Genomic DNA, 20,332 nt, shown 5'->3' with positions numbered 1-20,332 from the left:
ATATAAGCTTTTGCATTGTTTACAGGGTTCCGTAGTTCATTTCTTCTTTTGCTTTGATTGTAACTGTATTGCTGTGTTTGATATAAATAAAGAGGAAAAAAAAAAAGAAAAAAAAAAAGCAGCAGCAACAACACTACTTCCTGAGTTTAGGGAAGGGGCTTGGTCGCGTACCCGCGCACCGCGAACGCGCATGCATCAAATTAGCATCGATGAAGTTTGTGCGAACATGGCGGATTTCCTGCCGACCAGGTCCGTGTTAAAAGTTTGTCTACCTGTCTGCCTGCTCAACAGCGGCGAGGTCGAACAGCTACGAAAGTCCAAGGAGATCGACAGATGTCTCTCCCGGGAGAAACCGTACGTGAAGCGGCTAGTGAAGATCCTGCTGCTCGGCGCTGGCGAGAGCGGCAAGTCGACTTTCCTCAAACAAATGCGGATCATCCACGGCCAGGACTTCGACCAACAAGCCCGAGAGGACTTCAAAGGCACGATTTACAGCAACGTTATTAAAGGTAACATCTCTACTAACGTCGGTATCGTCGGGTGTGTTTGTGGAGGTTAAAAACCGGGTGAAAGGCCCCGCTTGAAAAGGCGCTGAAAAAAAAAAAGGATGGGAGAGTTTCCACATCTGTTTAGCAGCAGCAGCAGCAGCAGCAGCAGCAGCAGCAGCAGCAACGCCTGAGCCTTCATGGGCTGGGTGAGAAAGGACATATATATATAAACAGTCTACATCTGCTGTGTCGGCACACCCAACAACCGTGTTTCTGCTTTAATCTAAAGGCAGATTTATTTGTACAGCACAATTCATACACCAGAGGTAGATAGAAATACATTTAAAATCAAAAACAGAAACAAGAAAGTACATTTAACAAGGAAAAGGAGGAAATAAGGCAGTATAGGACAATAATAGGAAGTAGGATGATTTAAAAAAAACTTTAAAATGTTAAAATCTAAAACAGACAATTACATTTAACAAGGAAAAGAAGGAAATGAGGCAGTATAGGACAATAATGGCGAATAGAATGATAGAAAAGTCATTAAAATATTAAAATCTAAAACAGAAAAATACATTTAAAGGAAATGAGACGGTAAAAGATGAAAATAATATAGAGGATTTAGCAAATGGTAACGTTTTCAACCATGACTTGACAGTTTGTGCAGACCTCAGGTGTGCAGGCAGGTGAGGAGCATAATAACTCATAATGAATGCTGCTTCACTTTGTTTCTGGTTCTGGGAACATAGTAAAACCTGTAGTCCCAGATTATCCGAGGGGTCTGTATGCTTCATATGGATTATATAATAAATCTAGAATACATTTAGCGCTTCTGTAGACCAACAGTAAGATTTTAAAGTTTAAATTTTACTCTTTCTAAACAGTTCACAGCCCTGAAATGCGGCCCATAGCATATTTCAAATGTTCATCATAGCTGCTACACACACAGGGCCGGCAGTTCAAATAGCCATAGGCAAATTGTGTTGCTCAACAGCTAACCCAGGGATGAGGCTAATGGAGGGTGAACCCACCCGCCAGTGTGACTGCGTTCTGTAGTTATGTGTTCCTGTTTGTCCACTCTTTGTATGTACAGGGAGTACACTAAACAACACGGACATCTCATTAAACAGTCAAATCCAAGGTAAACAAAAACCGGCCCTATGTAGCCCAGTCAGAGGTGAATCAATACCAGTCAACACATAGGTAATACTATGAACTGTCAAATAAATCATGTCAGACTTCACCAATGTATATATTTGTGCTATTGATTAGGTAAAGTGTTGCTGTAGCAGACCACTCCCTGTGCATGTTTATGAGGCCACAGTCATTAGTATAGAAACTATAAATATGGCTGCAACAGGTTGTCCAGAAAATACATTTTGGTGAATCTTGACTATTTATATGTCTATCTTAGTTTCTAGCCTCTCAAATATGTACATTTTGGATTATCTCTGTCAAAACACATGATAGACAATTGGATTTCTTTGGATTCTGGACACGGGGTTGGACATAAGAAGACATATGAAGTAATAATCAGCACCTTTAACCGTATAGAAAATAACGGGCAGGGTTAATCAAAACTGAAAATAATAGTAGCAGCAGCGAATATGATGATAATAATAACTTTATTTTTAATGCATAATAGTTTATGTACATTCAAAATATACAATACATGACTCACTATAGCCACTCCACATAAGATTCAGTCTATAATGTGGGAGGACATCCTCATTCTCACATGAGGTTGGTCTGAAGGTGAGAAGAAGCTGGAGAAGTTTAGTCAGTGAGGTAGAAATGTATGATAAACAAGCCTTTCTAAAGATTTAAAAACATAAAATAAAGGCTTTAAGTGAACTGGAGATATATGTCCTTGGTTATTTCATTAGAATTAAAAGTTAGAGAATAGAATCTAGTTGTATTTTGTTTATCAAGTAGCTGTGACACTTTAAAAATCACAGTTTTTCCATCCACGCAGGTTCAGTCAGTGAGACACCGGTTTTCATTCTGCTCTTCTCTCTCCTCCACTTTATCTTTTGTTTCCTATCCGTCCTGCTCGATTCCCCACTCGTGGGCCCTCGCTGCCCCTTGACACCGATTTTGTCCCACTTCCCCCTCCCGCAGGTGTCCGCGTGTTGGTGGACGCCAGGGAGAAGCTGCACATCCCGTGGGGCGACCCGGACAACCAGCCGCACGGAGACAGCCTGATGGCCTTCGACACCCGGTCGGCCATGATGGCCAACGGGCAGCTGGAGGCGTCCATCTTCATGCAGTACCTGCCCGCCATCGCGGCGCTGTGGGAGGACTCGGGGATACAGAACGCCTTCGACCGGCGCAGGGAGTTCCAGCTGGTAGGTGGACGCACACATTATACACGTTTGATTTAGTTTCCAGCTCAGTCCAGTGTTTTTTTTTAATGCTTAGAAAAATCAAGAGTGAGTGAGATGAAAGGCAGAGAGAGAGAGAGCAGCTGTGAAAATAGAAAGTGAAACTGAATTTCTTGGTAATTCATCCTCCCTTTTCCTCTTTCCCTGTATCTCACTCTGATTTTTTTTTTTTTTTGCGTCCTGTCGCTCCCCTTGTGTCTGCGTCGAGCACGCAGACATGTGATTGAGTCAGCTTCCTGTTTACACCTCTCCCTTCTCCTTGGTTGTCAGCATGCACATTTCAACGCGCTGACATTTACCCCAGAGTAACGCCACAGCTGTGGTCGAGAATTACAGGGACTCTGCTCCGCTCTGTGCCTTTTTATTTTGCCCGGGTATTACTTTCACAACCTGCTGCTGCGGTTTAAAAAAAAAAAAAGAAAGAAAGATTCCTGATAAATCGGCCTGGTGTTTGCTTATTTAATGCGAGCTGTCGGGTCGTGTCACAGACTTTATACATTGTCCAGCTGTGGAGGAGAGACAGAGTGGGGTACACGCTGCTCCAAGTAGCTCTACGCAATGAGACAAAAACAGAAAATTAAAATTCTTCTGTCACTTGAATGAGGCTGAACTGTTCTGAATGGTGTTTTGTTAGCCCCCCACCACACATACACACACTTTCTCACACACTCAGTGGTTGTGCAGACAGAGAGGGGAATAAGAGTGATCAGAGCAGGAATGTTGATCTGTAGTTAAACAGCTTTATGCTTACAAACAGAGCCCTGGCTCTCACACTCGCTGTTATTTGCACACAAACACTAAGACTGTCACACACTCAAGTTACACAAGTACAAGGACACACACACACATTCTCTCTGCATGTGGGGCTACAACTGATGTGTCATATATTTTGGCTTTTAAACTAAACTATTGGAAAATTGTTAAAATAACTGTTTATAAAATGTGTATATATAACAAAAAACACAGCAACTTCCCTTTACTCCACCTCTGAATATGTCATCACAGATAATCCATTTAGCACGGAAACAATTAATTTGTGTTAATTCCGTTATAAAACAACCCGGACTTAACACACCAGTCAACATAAACACCAGGAAACAAACACCATCATTAGATGTGGTGTTAAAATAGTCGATATGTTGGGTGAGAAAATGAATAACCAGTGTCGTCTAGTAAGAAAAAGATACCAAACTATCAGCTGGTTCCAGTTTATCATGACAAATCAAATGTATTTTGAGTTTGGTGCTCAAGATGTTTAACTTAAATTATGTTTTATGGATATTCTGATATTTTATTGACTAACAATAATAAAAAAGACAGTTGCATCCTTTACCTCTTTAATATTTACAACTCCAGTTTCACAGACTCAGGATAACACAGAGATGATTGAATGACTGATGTGGCTAGATAGACACACACAGAGAGTTAAACAGCTGCTGCTTTGGTAATCCTGTCATTTATGATTAAAAAATGACAAACATTCAGCTTTTTCTTGTCTTCAGTTATTGTCAAGTCATTATTTATAAATTCCCATCAGGCTGTGAGGCCAAAACTCTGAACAATTAATGATTAAGTCGATCAACAGTTTAATACGTAGTGAAAACGATCATAAAACTTTAGTTTTGTTGTGTCTAAATGTGAATTAAATCTAAAAACACAGGCAGCCGTCACACATAAAAAACAACCCAGAGGAGTCGTTCTGTTGGGAGCCGTTAAAGTTTTCCCTGCTCTCGTTAGCGAGGATTAATTTGTTTCTTCGCCTGCAGATACATCCCATTGTGTTTTGACCATGCTCTTTAAGTATTTGCATCACAAATCACACACACACACACACACACCCCTCCAGGCTCGCTCGTATCCGTCATTAAAAACACATGTACACGCTGGAAGGAAGCGCACACGGATCCTCACAAAGTTCACACCAGCGTTTTCTCTTTCTCATTTAAAGTCAGTGTAGTAACACATAGTACAGATAAGTCCTAAAATCACTGTAGATCTGATTACATTTACACGGCTCTGACCAGGATGACGTATTGACGTCGTCGTTAAACGTTATGTTTCAGTTTTGCTTTAACAGCACATTGATGCTTTAGAACAACCAGATCTCAGACTCTTCTGGTTTCTCTTCTGCTTTTTACTTTTCTGTTTTTTTTGTCAGTGATTTTTTTTTCTTTTTTTCTTTTTTTTTTTTACGTTATCAAAACCACCACCGGTCCCTTGGCTGATTGACTGAAGCGTCTTTACTCATGCGAGGACCAGAATTAAAATTAGCCCTGACAGAAAGGTAACTCTTCTGTCTGCAGGCTTTCACCGCAGCGTGAGTGTCGCTCGGCTCCTCCCTTGTGTAATCTAAGCCTCACATAGACATCCCACACACACACACACACACACACACATACACAGGTTTTTCAGGTCAGGTTAGTTTTTTTTCTTTTTTAAGGGAGATCAAAAGGTGAGTACAGGAGCCTGCAGTGGGGAAAATGGCTGGTGCGTGGCGTGGCGGTAGCAGCACGGGAGGAGGAATACAACCAAAACAATCACTACTACTGATAAGATTTTTGAATTCAGTTGCACGGATCCTCGGCTTTACCGTCGCACCGATGCAAAATAACATGCAAAACGCTCCCCTGAGAAGGCGCGGGTCACAGGAAGAGGTGACAAAGAAAGTGCCTTTTTGCTTTTGTGCAGTCACTTTTTTTGGCTTGTGTTGAGTACAGGGCACACACACACACACACACACACTTACACACACACACACACACACAGATAAAGGAATGCATCTCAGTCTTGGCAGCCTCGTGTCTGGGCTTGCACTAATAGCGCATGAACAGCGTCAGAATAGCCTAGAAAAAACACCCCCACACACACACATATACACACACACACACACTCGGAGAGAGAGATCTAGCCACATTTCTCTATAGATCAAAGAAACTCTGTCGAACACGTGGCTGCTGCTGCAATACCAAACACTTTGCATCCTGCTTCGACTTCTCGGGCAGAATCAGGTCTCGCATTTTTGAGAGAGAAAACAAACAGTTCACCTGTATGTGTGTGTGTGTGTGTGTGTGTGTGTGTGTGTGTGTGTGTTTGCTCGTTCGTTGTGTAGCAGCTGAACACAGACTTTGTCCTGCAACAACTGCAAAAACATTAACAAGTATACTGTAAAGAACAAATGCATATTGAATATAGTGAATGTGTATTGCATTTGCACCACGTGTGTTTTTATGAATAAATTGTGCAGAATTAACAGAAATTCCTCCTCTGTCCTGTCGCAGGGTGAGTCAGTGAAGTATTTCTTGGATAATCTGGATAAGCTTGGCGAGCCGGTAAGTTGTTTCTGCCTGCACCGATTGTTATAACCAGACATGTTATAGTTAATATTTGCAACGTCTAGACAATTTAAAGTTGGCCGAACAAGTTGTCGGTATACGCTGGAAGGAGCTGCTCATCACATCGCCTCAGTGTTGTATCAAAACAGGATATTTAAAACTCACAGGAAGCATGAAGTTCAGTGTCCTTAAAAAATGATTTTAAAAAAAAGTGTTAAACAAAGCTTTTAAAGTTGGTATAAAATGTTTTATAGCTGACTTAAGGTTGGGAATTATCAATAACAACAACATAATATAAGTCATGATGTGTTATTATCATGATTTCGTCACATATTATGATGCACTGTGATTCATAACCAAAAAGGAAAACTTTGTTAACATCTGTTCTATGTGATAAGTTAAAGTTCATTTCACTTTCAATCCTTTTTAGTCCTGCTGAACGGGATCGGTGCCCGAAAACCTCAATTTGTATTTGCAGTTTGTTTTCATAAAAGATCAATACTCGGCTTCTGTGAGCGAGCTGATACAATATTTCCACACAGAAAAACGCTCTAATCTGATGGCAGACTGGCAGGAAACGGTTCACCATCAAGTAAAAAAGTGGGGCGGTTGGTTGATTTAATTTTAGTCATCAGAGTAAAAACTGTCACACCTGCCAACCGCAGCACCCGGGAAATATCTTCACCTTTATCTTCTATCGCTAAAAAACCCTTGAAACGGTCAAACCATCTGCTGCTTCTCTAGTCCAGGTCACTTTTAAACTATTAAACCATTATAACTTATAATATCTTCATTATACAGTAACATTATAATGTTCTCATTATACATATTATTCACAGAAGAATTGATTTTACTACAGCAACAAGTTTAATCTGATACTTAATGTGTGTCAACAACGACTTCCCTTTTAGAGACTTATTCGTTTGATAAGTCGTTATCATTCATCATGTGTTGAAACAGCAGCTTCCATTTCACTCCATGTACTATGTGCACGAATATGTACATAAACAATCATAATCCCTCTATTATATGTTTATAAACTGCTTTTAAAGCTAAGTAGAAGTATTTAAAGTTAGTTTTTTTTGCTCATAATAATAAAGTTATGACGGAGCGCACCATGGGAGTCAAGTATTAGAAATATTGTTACTATATTTTGCGTCTTAGCCTCGACGTGAACTTCCCTGGAATCATCAGTAGAAATTTCCAGCTGCTAAGTTTAGACTCTGAGGTTTTAGTAGAGACGAATAGAAGGTCACAAAAAACTAATGATGATAAAACTCGACTGGTGCAGAGATGGAGAGGCATGATGGGAGTTTCCACTGATCTGGTTCATACAGTAAAGATAAAAAAAAAAAAAAACTCCACATCAGGGATTACTTTCTTCCTCGGTCTCGTCATACTTTGCTGTGATTTCCTTGAGGTTAATAAATGCGTCATCGGGTGTAAACAGAAGGGGCTCAGATAACTAACAGTCATGTATTTATTTCACCTGAAGAAGGAGATCTAACCACAGTCACTTCTTGCAAAAGGAAGTTTCTGCTTTAATGTGTTTTCGTTTGCTGTTTCTTTCTCTCTGCGTCTACGAGCTCAGTTGCTTCCTCTTGCGAGGGGAAATTTGCACAGTAGCACGTGGTTTATTTTTTTTCAAGGTATTATTTAACCAAATGTGGAAGAGTAAGAAATCAGAGCTGTTAATAGACCATCAGATTTTTTTTCCCCTACATGTGTTTGATATTTCCAATCCAACTTTATTTGTTAAACACTTTAAAGCCTCCACAGTGCTGTGCAGAATGATAAGTAAAATACATAACAGCTCACATAAGGTGTAAAATAGGCTAATATTTATTTAAGCAATATATCACCACGGCCTGTCATGATGTATTGCTTTTATAAAATTGTTAACAATAATGACAATATGAAAGAGGGATATGCAATCAATTTCATGTAGTTTTATTCAACCAGAAATACATATTATCCAATAAAATAGCCTCACTGTGGAAAAAATAGTCCAAGTTAGCTCTGTATGTCGTCTTTTCCTCCGCTTTTTTTCAGGTGAAAGCCACTGCTCAATCCCCTCTACCATTGTTAACCCTCCCCGGAGGTGAAAGTTCACCTTAAACATGTGAATTCAAATACTTTAGGCCATTTTTTAACATCGTAAAAACATCAACTGTCTTTTGCTACGGACTGCAACAGTCCGTTGTCATGGATACATGACAACAACTTCCATTCATACCAGTCATACGTGCCTGAGGCGGAGTGATAGCCTACGCTGTGATAAGGCTTTAGAATAGTAGCCGTGGTATGTGCTCATTATACCACGGTTGACAACCAATCAGATGGCCGGATTTCACCTTTCCGTTTTGTAATGAATGAATATTTCCTCATGGTTCCTCTCCCGCTCTCCTCCAGAGTTATCTCCCCAGTCAACAGGACATCCTGCTGGCCCGTAAACCCACCAAAGGGATCCACGAGTATGACTTTGAAATCAAGAACGTTCCCTTCAAGATGGTGGACGTGGGCGGGCAGCGGTCGGAGCGAAGGCGCTGGTTCGAGTGCTTCGACTCGGTCACCTCCATCCTCTTCCTCGTCTCCTCCTCTGAATACGATCAGGTGAGAAGAAGATCACGCCGCCGCTGCTGTGCCTCACACACACACACACACTTGAGATTGGCTGATAAGTGGCACATTAATCAGTTTGCGGTAGCAGATAATGTTTGGTGACTTTTTGATAAAGTGGTGAATACTGTGTCTATATGCACAAGACTGTTATGTGGAGTTGTGGGTCTGTAGTGTTGTGATTTATCTCTCAAACAGGAATCAAACTACCTGTCACCAGTCTTTTGTTCACTTCAGATTATTTACTGGACGTTGTTGTTGAAGGTTTTTGTTTTGGTAAATAAAGACTGTAAGTGTTGATGGACAGGGAGGTCAGAGGGAATATAATAAAGCATTTCCTTCGTTTCATTAAAAGTAGGAAGGAATTAATAAAATAATGTATCAATAAATTATGAATCCATCATTGAATAGTCAAGATTTGACAATGGATTTTCCAAAAACAGCGTAAACCCATCTGGTTAGCTCCAGTCAATCAGTTAACCGGAGCTACCAATCAAATCGATACGGACAGAAGAAGAAAAGCAGCTGGAAAGAGGAAATGGAAATTGTGTGTTCCCATTTTTAAAACGCCTTTTCAGATACTCTTTCCTATTTTTTTTTATTCATGCATTAATAAACATACTTATAAAGGCTCATGTTTTTGTAAATCCATTGTTAAATCTATATCTGTAAGAATTAATTGATGAATTAATCATTCATAAGTCCTATTTTAAATGTCTGCTCAGATATGAAATGAAGGAAATGCTTTGATAAAACACACACCCATCCTCCAGATTTGAGAGGTTTTTATAAATAGCAGCAGTTGATTGGCCAATAATGAGATGATGTGGAGGGAAACAAGTGAAGTTTGTGGTTTGATAGAGGTCTCAGGGTTTTTTTTGGCTGCAGGATAACATCTCATCAACATTTATGTGGTTTAATGTTTAATGGTTACACAACAGATGAACTGAAGTGACCACATGAGGAAAGAAGAACCCAACGACTTGTTGATAGTTAAGGCTCTGTCAGTTCCTAGCTTATCATACTACCAACACATACACACGAGTGTTAACCTATCAGTGATAGTATCAGACCAGCTGATCCATTACCTCCATATGGAACAATATGGCCCTTTGAGCGGCGCCATCTTCTCCACGTCGGAGTATAGTCGCTTATAGTTTCTGTTGCGTTGGATGGATTCTGCTTGAACTCTGAGCTGAGGGGGTTGTGACTGACTCCTAGTCTGTTTTTTTTCTTCGTCTTCTACTTGTTGCTGTAACAAACACACTCAGACGACGGCGGCGTCTCAAAAGGATTAGCATGTCTGAAGTGTTTACACAGATACACCCGTCTTCACTTGAACAGCGCTCGCAGCCAGCCAGTGAATGTAAATGACACCGGAGGCTCCTCCAGCTTCTTTCTCCTCGTTCGTGTTCACCATATCAACAACATTATGGGCTATTTATATGTATGTCAACACACGAACTCGACGTGCATTATCCGAGCTAATGATATACAGAACACATGATCAGAACAGTCGGACAGTTTTTCACAGATCCTACAACATCTACCATCATAGTGAGTCTGTACTTTTTGTGCAATCTGAACACAAAGAGGGAAGCTCCAACATCAAACCACTGTGACCACCAGCAACTATTGATGAATTATCAATACATTATTTTAAAGGGATAGTTCGACATTTTGGCAAATTGGCCCATTGCCATAATCCCTATAGTTTTAGGAGTAGGTTCGTTACCTACGTTCGAGGTAAATGCAGAGACTGCTTGCCGAAAAACTGCCCCCGACGGGAACGCGCATCAGTGGTTTCGCATGAATTTACCTCAAAAACAACTCTGTCTCGTAACGTTTCATTATTATCTCATAGCGTGGTGAACGTGCAGGTCACAACTTGTCCACCAGAGCGTTTTGGAGTTGTTGGATTGTGTATTTGATGAGTTTGATGAGGGAAACCAAGAAATCCCATTAGCCTCCGTAGCGTAGCTCTGAGCAGCTCGCGGCTCTGCTCCACCGTTCTAAAACTGGCTTGCACCGACAATCAAAGGTAACAAACCTACTGCTATGACTATAGGGATTATGGCAATGGGTCAATTTGCCAAAATGTTGAACTATCCCTTTAAAGAGTTGATACAGTATCATGTCATAAAAATATTGCAATATTTTAATGTATCAGTATTTTCTCATACCTCTGGTTTAAAAGATGTTCAGTTGGTACTACTGCGCCCAAAATGTACCAAGAAAATATAATTATATTGTAATTTATTGTCCAGTGTTGGTGCCTCTGTGAAGTGTAGCCTCCGTTTCCTGTTGTTAGCTGGCTGGGTTGGTCTTCTACGTGTTGTGGTTCAGAGATGCTTCAGCAGGCGTTGGTCATAACAAGTGGTTGTTTGAGTTGCTGCTGCCTTTTGATCAGCTCCAACCAGTCTGACCTTTCTCCTCTGACCTCTGGCATCAACATGGCATTTTCTCACTTCATATTTTCTATTCTTTTTCCAACCTTGAGGTGGTTGTGTGTGAAAATCCTGGTAGATCAGCAGTTTCTGAAATGCATAGTCATGTTTAAAGAACTGAAATCACTTTTCTTCCCTGTTTCTGAACCTCAGCAGATCATGTCAACACATGACTAAATGTATTGGGGTCAGTGACAAATAAGGGTTGACAAGATGAGCAATTTAGAAATATCTTGAATAATAGTTTTAAAAGTATCAGATTTGTTAAAATATACATTTTGTATTAATGTTGGTTTCATGTCATTTGAAATGACATTTTCTTAAGTAAGACTGAGTGCCCAGAAAATGTCAAATGGTGTAACCACAAAAGAATGATGAGTATTAAAAGGTTGATCCACCTACAGTGGATTTAGGTGTACTTATAAAAATATACTTCCCTCAGAAAACATTAAATTGAAATAGTTTTTTTTTGTTTTTTTGCTGTATTTCAGTTTAAATTTGAATGTGTTTTATCAACACTGAGTAGGACATAAATAATATAACAAATTTTGTAAAATTTGTCAAAAAACAAAGTGTTGTATCGCAAAAGTGAATGACATGTATTCCACATTTGAGTCCAGATTTATTTTCTTGTCTATAAAAATACTGGTTCCACCACTTGACATTGGGTTGCGTCCTGTCATTGACCCACTGAGTATTTGTGTTAACAAGCTGCGTGTTCATCTACTGTGACAACCTTGTTACCACTGAGGTCTGAGAGGAAGCACCAGGCAGAAGTAACTGACCAGTCCCTCTGTTGTCTCCCTCAGGTGCTGATGGAGGACAGGCAAACTAATCGACTGTGCGAATCGCTCAACATCTTCGAGACCATCGTCAACAACCGCGTCTTCATCAACGTTTCCATCATCCTCTTCCTCAACAAGACGGACCTACTGGAGGAGAAGGTGAAGAGCGTTCCGCTCAAGGACTACTTTCCCGACTACACCGGGCCGGAGCACAGCCTGCCGGACATCCAGGCGTTCATGGTGGAGTGCTTCCGGGCCAAGAGGCGCGACGCCACCCAGAAGCCTCTGTACCACCACTTCACCACGGCCATCAACACGGAGAACATCCGGCTGGTGTTCCGGGACGTCAAGGACACCATCCTCCATGACAATCTCAAACAGCTCATGCTCCAATGACCCCTGTCAACCTGTGAAAGTAGAGGACCTGAATGGGGACGAGCCTCCTCCCCGCTCCTGAAGAGGACCGGGGCGAGAGACCGGTCTCAGAAGAATCTGATCGACAGCAGCATTCTTCTCCAGCTGTTTTTATATTAGTTTTTACGCTCCTCTTTTGAAGAGTTGGCCTTCTTGTTAGTTCAGGGTTTGGTAGGGGAATGAGTTAGGAGGGGCAGAACGTCTGTGGTATAAAAAAAAATGCAAAAAAATAAATGATAAAGAAGAAGCGGGCAGGGTCTCTGCTGCTTCTCCTCTGGCCTGAGCTCGGCCTCACAGCGCAAAGACGCACGCGCTGGGGCTTTTCAACTCGCAAGGTGCCGGTGCTGGCACCAACGCCACGGAAAAAAAACTGGGGCATACACACACATGACTTACCAAGCAACACAGAGTAAATAACCACGGTGAAGTTAGATGTTCAAAATGTACCAAGATTTATCTGTGCCAGAGTTGATTTGCCGGTCTGTGTCCAAGCACTGAATTAACCTAGTCCAAAAATCACTCCATTGTTTCAGACGCAGTCTCCAGCGCTGCTCTGTGAACATTTGTTTTTTTTAAGCCCCTGTCGACAATAGAGGGTTGATGATGATCTGGAGACTGCACAATTGTCTGTTTTTTTTTATTTTTATTTTTTTCTCTCGTATGGCAGCACCGTTCCTCCCTCGTCCCGTCCCAGTTATCGGTTTTCCTTAAGTCAGCGCCACCAGGTCTTAAAGTGCCGGCACGGAGCCAGTGCAGCCGGGACAAGGACTAGAGAACGATTTCGATGCGGAAACCGGCTCCAGCACTGGCACCTTGTCCGTGGAAAACTTGCTAGAAAGAAAAGTGTAAGACTGAACCTACGATGCCTTTCCACTTAATGTCTTATAGACAGATCACTGTTTGAATCCTGCGTTTGTGCCTGTGTCTCTCCAAGAAAATAAAGCCAGTCTCGTCTTAGCTTCCTCTAACAGATAATTAAGTTGCGACTAGTTTGTCGTTTGTAAAGGGTGTCGCACCCTCGTTCGGCACATGAGGCAGGTGTGCCGGCAAGTGAACATGCAGTCCACTGTTTTCTCAGGGTTTGAATCAAAACCAGCGTAAATGCTGACATCACTGTTGGTGAACTAACTGAATAATCTGATCTTTATTTGGGCGGCAGAACGACGAGACTCAGCCAGGCCTCAGTACAGTTATAGCCGGGTGGTGTTTGGTACTGTATCCCCCTGGCTTTGACCCCAGATCGTCGGCCCAGAATCCCCTTTCTCCACTCTTTACCCCCCACCCTGTCCTGTCCTGTCCTGTCTGTCTTTATTTTCATCTCTGATTAGATGCCTTGTAAAGGAACAGACCCCTCCCCACCTCCTTCTGTTGCCTGAATGATGAATGTCTGTTAATAAATGTACAGAGATTTGCTCTAGATCGTCTGAATATACTGTAACCAGTCATGTGAGAATTGTGAGTTATGACTCCAGGCATGTCTAAAAATAATTTTTTATACATGTTTTAATCTTTGTGCTATTTAGGACTTCCCTTTTTAAAATACATTGAAATTGTAGTAAAAAAAAAGAAAAGAAAATACAGACAAAAAAAACCACTGGAGTTGAATACTTTTGTCAGCAACTGTATTTTGTAGGGGGCCAATCTTTGTTAGAGGACGACTTCCAGGGACTGTTAAAATCTCTGCTTCTCTGCCAAATCACCCCGTGCTTTCTCCGCTCTGTTCACATTGACAGACTGTAGTTTTCCTCCCCAAATATAAATCTCCTGTGAGCTTCAGTCTGCTTCCAGTCCTGGCTGTGTACATACTGTAATCTGTTGCCATGTAAATAATATTCAGGTTTATCTCCTTATATGTAAATGGTTGTAGAAATGGCATTTTTTTTCCTTTTCTGAATGTGTCTCAAATCATTGCTTTTTCCAATGAAGATGACTTTTTTCATGTAGATGTATTTTTTGTGTAACTTTTTTCATCGCCTTTATGGAAATTCATTCCTGTGTCAAGTCTCATGCCACTCTAACGCTCTCAATAAATACACTTTTCTAATGAAGTGAGACTCCTCTTTGGTCATTACACATTATCTGTTTGCTTCTTTATAATTTACACCAACAACCACTGTGCAACCAAATTTGTATTTTGATTAGATAGGTTTTTGAATTAATGTTATTTTAAATTTCTATATGTTTCTCTCAATGATAGCCTACATCAATTGCTTTGCATTTTATTTTGAAGCTAACTAATAGACACTTTCAGAGTCAGAAATAGTTAATGAATTGCCTGTGGTTAACTATGACATAACATCACTGCATTTCACATATAGTAGCTAAACATAGCTATATGTAAAGATATATAGGCTACCCTTCATATTCAAAATATACCCTGTCAATGTTAAACAATAGCTACATAATTATTCCTCCTCCAAAACAAATTATTAGTGAATCATGACATAGCACATGATATGACAACTGCTTGATGAAGCCCATGACATGAGGCTGAAAGCTCCATAGACTTCAAACAACTGGATCTTGAGCTCAGAAACATCATTTTCAAAATAAAATCCAAGTGTTTTGGTTTGATTAAAACGTCTTTTTTCCCCGGCAACATCCCTTAAACACGCTTGAACACTCGGGCCTTTCGCCACGACATTTTTCAGAGGGAAATTTGACTAATATCGCCAATAGATTCACTGGTATTTTCGGGGATTTTACGCAAAGCCGGAAGTGGACGAGGGTGAATCATCTCAACCAGGCGGCGGCAGGCGCACGCGCCACACCCACCCACACTGACTGATCTCAACGTGTTCAAACTGTCAGTTCACGTGCTCAAACGATGAATCTGACAGGTCCCGTTACAACCAAACTATCTAGATTTTAATTTTACCCCACACAACATACGGCATTTTTTTTTTTAAACATAACTTTACGACAATTTTGTTTCTGTTTGCGTTACACTCAGGCTCCTCGCGCGACACCCCAAGGGTCTTTTTTAAAAACGTCCTCACAGCTGCAACAACCATAACAACAACTGTCTTCAACCCAGGGAAAAGCCGTCTCAAGTTAAAGAGTCACCGCTGCGCAACAATGTGACAGTTCACGAAACTTCACATTTTGCATAAATTATCGTCGCCGCTGTAACTTTTTCTACTCAACGGTCTCGGAGCGTGCTTCACTCTGATTGGCTGTTTTGACGCACGCGGTAAAGATGAGCTCCGGTAAGTTACATAAACGTTTGTGTCATTCACAAAAGGAAAGAACAAAAAAAAAACACACACCCAAATATCACGTGACTTAAACAAAAACCAATATAAAGGTTGTTGTTGTTTCTATTGGGACTTTAGTGGTCTACGTAGACCTACGTGTTGTACAGTAGAAACTACAGTAGAGTAGCTACGTTATTGCTGCTTTTACGTCAGTGGGAAGGTCAGCCGGCCCACACGTGTGTCACGCTATAAATTACGCACTGCATTTATTTAGCTTGCAGTCAGATAGGCCTGTTGGTATTTCACAGCTTCATGAGTTTGTAGCTATATATTTAGAATTGAAAGCAGAAGTTGACTAATAGCGCAGTTGCTACTATTTTGGTTGTTCATTGATCATTAGGCCTAACAACAATTTCCTGGTTCCAGTTTCTCATATAATGGTTTAGACCAATATGCAACTAGGCCTACTGATTGGTTTTACTTTTAGTGTAGCCTATAGTAATTCTCTGATTAATCATGAAACTATTAAATTAAAAAGTAGACTATCCTCACATCTTATTTTGTTCACCCATATACCCCAAAATATTTGGTTTGCAACTCATTTCATTTGATAGAGATTACTTAGCCTACTATTTATTACCTTATTTACAAATAATGACTTAAGTAGTTTCAGATTATTTATTGTTGATGAATCTATTAATTCAAATAAGAGATGTAGTTTTATGCTTTTCTTTTCCACACATAATATTGTTTGATCATACTATCTAGTAAAGCACATTTAGTTGCCTTGGTATGAAATGCGCTATATAAATAAAGATGCCTTGCCTTGCCTTGCCTAAAATCAAGTAAATAAAAAGTTTAACTGATGAAACACTGTCTGCTGTGTCCCCGTGTCCCCACAGAGGTGTGTCCGTTCTGTGGGAAAACCTACAAAAGGTTGAAGAGTCACCTTCCACATTGTAAAGCAGCGGCGAGGTCCAGATCACCTCCAACCACTCAGACAACGTCCTCTCAGCTGGTTGGCTCCTCTGAACCAACGGCAACGGGGGAAACGTCGATGGCGGAAAGTTGGAAGGTGTCTACGGCGCCATCATCATCACCTGCTGTAACGCCGACCAAGAGGAAGAAGAAACCGAAGCTGTCTGAACAAATCGAGATCGCCGCCACCTCCCTGAACTCCTCCTCCTCCTCCCCGGCGCCACCTCCAGACATCTCCAGGCCGAAGAAGAAGAGTCTCCGTGCTCTGATAGAAGCTGCAAAGTCAGACCACGTTGGTAAAGGATCACTGGAAGGAGCCAGATCTGCCTCAGGAACCCGACCACCAGGTTCAGATCCCGGGGAACCCATAGACGTCGTCTCTAAAAAGAAAGCGCCAAAGACAAAGAAGAGGGCGACCCAAGCTCTTTCCACAACTGGAGACGCTGACTCTGACTCTCTGGGGTCTGAAATAAGTAAAAGTAGCACAAGATCCAACAAGAGAGACGACTTCTGGGTGGAAACTGAGGATTTATCCACAAATGAGATGCTCTTAAAACCCGGAAGTAGCCACCTGGCAAAGATTACCATCCAGGACGTTAAAGCCACGTTAGGCCGAGTGAAAACCACCACTCCGTCCAGCATAAGCAGCAGAATAAGACTTGATACTAGTCTGAGTCCAGTTCCAGCAGGACAGCAGAATCAGGATCTCGTTACCAGCTTGGTAACGACTAAAACGAAGCCGAAACAAACGTCTTTAATCGCTCTGAAACACAACGGTTCCTCTCACTCCAAACCAAACCTCCCTGCAGCTCCTCCACTGTCCGGCCACCTGTTGTCTCCTCCGTGTACCGTCAGCATGAAAGACGGGCCGAGGGTTGGTCGTCACGTGACAGAGCGTCCGTCAGTTTCACAGATGGCCATTCAGCTTCCCAGCCAAACTCTGCCGGCGAAGGTGGAGATGCTGATGAAGGCTGACAGGAAACCAAATGTTCCTCATGGTCAAACTGAAGGTCAGTGCAGTAAAAGACACTGGAGGTTCAGGAATTAATGTTACAAACAGTCGTCCATTGATTTTAAAAACAGAAATGTCAAAGCTTTGATGGTTCCAGCTTCTAAAATGTTAAGATCTGCTGTTTCTCCATTATTGTGTTTTGGGTGCTGCACTCAACAAAACTGCAAAATGTATTTTTCACTGTTTCCTTATGTTTTCAAGAAGCAAACAACTTGATTTTTTATTTTTTAAAGCGTTTTAAATCAGTTTATCAGTTTGGAGAAGTCCAGGTTCTGTAGTTACATTTTGAAAATGCACAAAAACAAACTTTGTGTTCTGTAAATTGATGTCCTACTATCGGCACTTGCACGGCAACAGCAATGATCGACACCCAGGCCGAGTGAAATGCAAGAGGATGTGCTTCCAGTGTGTATTTACCTGTCCATGCTCTGATTCCCTTCAGGTGCCGCGATGCCGCAGAGTCTCGGACAGGTGAGGCTGAGAGAGTTACCTGAGTGGTTGGCCCGCAAAACCCCCGGCCATCCGAGAGACGTGGTGGAAATGGTGCGAAGAGGTCAATATCAAACACACACACACACACCTTACTCAAATATAATACCCAGCCTACAACACTGAATGTACATGTCGACCTCTCGTTTGTTATCTGTTGAGATGTTTTTGAGATGTGCTCATAGATTACCTGGAAACAGCTCCTCTGGATCTGTCCAAACAAAACCTGCCACTAAAGCTCACAAATTAACCCCAATATACAAACTATATAAAGAGTGAAATCGACTTTCTGAGGTTTTGCAGAAGGTTGTTTCCTGTACGGGAGACTTGGTGATATGATCTGGCATTTTGGATTTTATTACCTTTGGACAGAATCTAAATCTAAAGGTTGTTTCTAGTCTTTATGCTAAGCTAATGAGCTGCTTGCTGAGTGTTTCCACAAAACCATAAAAAACAGTCTGAATTTTTGTATATTTCTTGGGGAGGTGCTTTTTATAAGCCCATATAGGGTTTTTTTTAACCTCTCCCGCACATACTATTCTTGTTTCATTTCTGTTTTCTTGTAGCCTAATTGTCTTTTCTTATAGTGCAAATAAATGAATACAAATTACTGAGTTTTCTAGGTGCTATAGGTGGATTTTATTACCTTTGGACAGAATCTATCTAAAGGTTGTTTCTAGTCTCTATGCAGCTAAGCTAATCGGCTGCTTGCTGAGTGTTTCCATAATAGACTTTTTCTTTAAGTCTTAAATCATGTTGTTATATGAGGATTTACATGCATGTGTTCCCTCTCCTCTTCTGTGCCCCCTGCAGGCTGGCACTGGTATTACAGGAGATACATTGACGTGAGGAAGGGCGGTGTGGGTGGGCTGGGCATGCTGTTTGCAGGATACTGTGTGCTCAGCTACATCTGGAGTTATCCTCATATAAGTAAGTAAGTGAGTGGATCAGTTTCAGGCAGCGTTGTTTCATGGGATCAACAGATGTGGAGGTGACTCAAGTGTGTTTTTGTTTTTGTTTTTCCCAGAGCGCGATCGCTGGAGGAAGTACCACTGAGGTCAAGGGAAGACATGCAGAGAAATGTTACTGTAGTTCTTACAGTTCAGATTTTCTATGAATTAAAACGCTGAAGATGGCATAACCTGTTTTGTTGCAGACGTTAAAGCTGTTGTCTCCATCTGTATGTTAATCTAAACTTATTTACATTTAACTGACAAATGTGGGAGTGGTATCAGTCTCCCAAAATGTCAAAGAGTTGTAATCTTGATCCTGGTAGTTTCACTTTCATCTGATTCACGCCTGTGGGTACAGCACTGCAGGTTATGCAAATTAAGACTTCATGGTTTATTTATTTATTCATTCTGTTCGTCTGAAACTATTTTATTCTAGTTTAGGAAGGGAAAGCTCTACTAAAAATATATTCTTAATTGGGACTTTTATTTATTTATTTATTTTATTTTATTTTGTGGTCTCTATTTAAGTGTTACAAATGTGAGACCCAGCAGCTCCACACGGTGTCACTGTCGGGTCGTGTTCACTAAAAAAAAAAAAACCCTAAAAGGGCTGGGCAGTCAAATGTTTGCTATGCAGAGTTTTCTCAGCTCCTTTGTGCAGAGGCATCGGTGCTGGGATCCCTGAGAGGATTAGAGGGAACCAAGAGTTTTTAACCAGATAAAAATCTTTCTCTGGGAGCTCAGACGTACAAGGAACATGAAATGTGAAATATCGTATCCATGGAGAGATCCTATCTGTGGATCAGAGGGAACACAAATCTGTTTTTCTGTGGCAATGCTTCCCCTCCTGTCACATGATGTTATTATGCATGCTTAGGCTGTCAGTGCCTGTGTGTGAACACTCTCAGAATAGTAATGGAGGGACACTGAAGGAGGCTCTGAGCCGGACTGGACCAGTTTGTTATTGTATTCTTTGTATTGTATGAATTTATTGTTGACTCTCCTCGCTGCTGTAGTGAACACACATTAGCTACAAATGAAGAAATGACAGTATTTTTGTAACGATTTTTCCTGACGCCGCTCCTTGGCCAACACAATAAAAAATAATTTCCATTTTCTCATATTTGTTTTTTGTGTTTTTTTGTTGTTGTTTTTTTACATTCTTTTTTTTTTTTCTCCATACAAAATTATAAATATTTTGTGTTTCACTTTTCCATTTTGTACAAAACAG

The 20,332-nt window shown here is 41.1% G+C and overlaps 2 protein-coding genes across 3 annotated transcripts; both read left to right on the top strand.

Annotated features, from left to right (window-relative positions):
* The first annotated feature begins 197 nt into the window (after positions 1 to 197).
* On the top strand, positions 198 to 14,520 carry LOC146967451 (guanine nucleotide-binding protein subunit alpha-13-like). Its single transcript, XM_085762378.1, has 5 exons — positions 198 to 509; positions 2,613 to 2,839; positions 6,154 to 6,204; positions 8,620 to 8,820; positions 12,083 to 14,520. Exons 1-5 carry the CDS (start codon positions 227 to 229, stop codon positions 12,452 to 12,454), a joined length of 1,134 nt encoding a protein of 377 aa, XP_085618504.1. The 5' UTR covers positions 198 to 226; the 3' UTR covers positions 12,455 to 14,520.
* Positions 14,521 to 15,486: 966 nt separating this feature from the next.
* On the top strand, positions 15,487 to 20,217 carry LOC146967450 (uncharacterized). 2 transcript variants are annotated; one of them, XM_085760791.1, is made up of 5 exons: positions 15,487 to 15,681; positions 16,572 to 17,657; positions 18,102 to 18,212; positions 18,962 to 19,078; positions 19,176 to 20,217. In XM_085760791.1, the coding sequence occupies exons 1-5, from the start codon at positions 15,672 to 15,674 to the stop codon at positions 19,202 to 19,204; spliced, it is 1,353 nt and encodes a 450-aa protein (XP_085616917.1). In that variant the 5' UTR covers positions 15,487 to 15,671; the 3' UTR covers positions 19,205 to 20,217. The 2 variants fall into 2 exon arrangements, with proteins under 2 accessions (XP_085616917.1, XP_085616916.1); XM_085760790.1 differs by having other exon boundaries at positions 15,519 to 15,681; positions 18,962 to 19,082.
* The last annotated feature ends 115 nt before the right edge of the window (positions 20,218 to 20,332 follow it).

The sequence above is a fragment of the Trachurus japonicus genome, chromosome 19 (assembly GCF_045865225.1).
Source record: "Trachurus japonicus isolate A0001 chromosome 19, Traja_1.0".
Lineage (NCBI taxonomy): Eukaryota > Metazoa > Chordata > Actinopteri > Carangiformes > Carangidae > Trachurus > Trachurus japonicus.
Note: the sequence above shows the minus strand (reverse complement) of the source record. Positions and strands in the feature narration are given on the sequence as shown.

Excerpts from the sequence above, each read along its gene's own strand:
- LOC146967451 (XM_085762378.1), top strand. The coding sequence starts at position 227 with ATGGCGGATTTCCTGCCGACCAGGTCCGTGTTAAAAGTTTGTCTACCT. Across the intron at positions 510-2,612 it reads TTACAGCAACGTTATTAAAG|GTGTCCGCGTGTTGGTGGAC; the intron begins GTAACATCTCTA and ends CCCCTCCCGCAG. Across the intron at positions 8,821-12,082 it reads CCTCCTCTGAATACGATCAG|GTGCTGATGGAGGACAGGCA; the intron begins GTGAGAAGAAGA and ends TGTCTCCCTCAG.
- LOC146967450 (XM_085760790.1), top strand. Across the intron at positions 17,658-18,101 it reads TCCTCATGGTCAAACTGAAG|GTGCCGCGATGCCGCAGAGT; the intron begins GTCAGTGCAGTA and ends GATTCCCTTCAG. Across the intron at positions 19,083-19,175 it reads AGTTATCCTCATATAAGTAA|AGCGCGATCGCTGGAGGAAG; the intron begins GTAAGTGAGTGG and ends TGTTTTTCCCAG.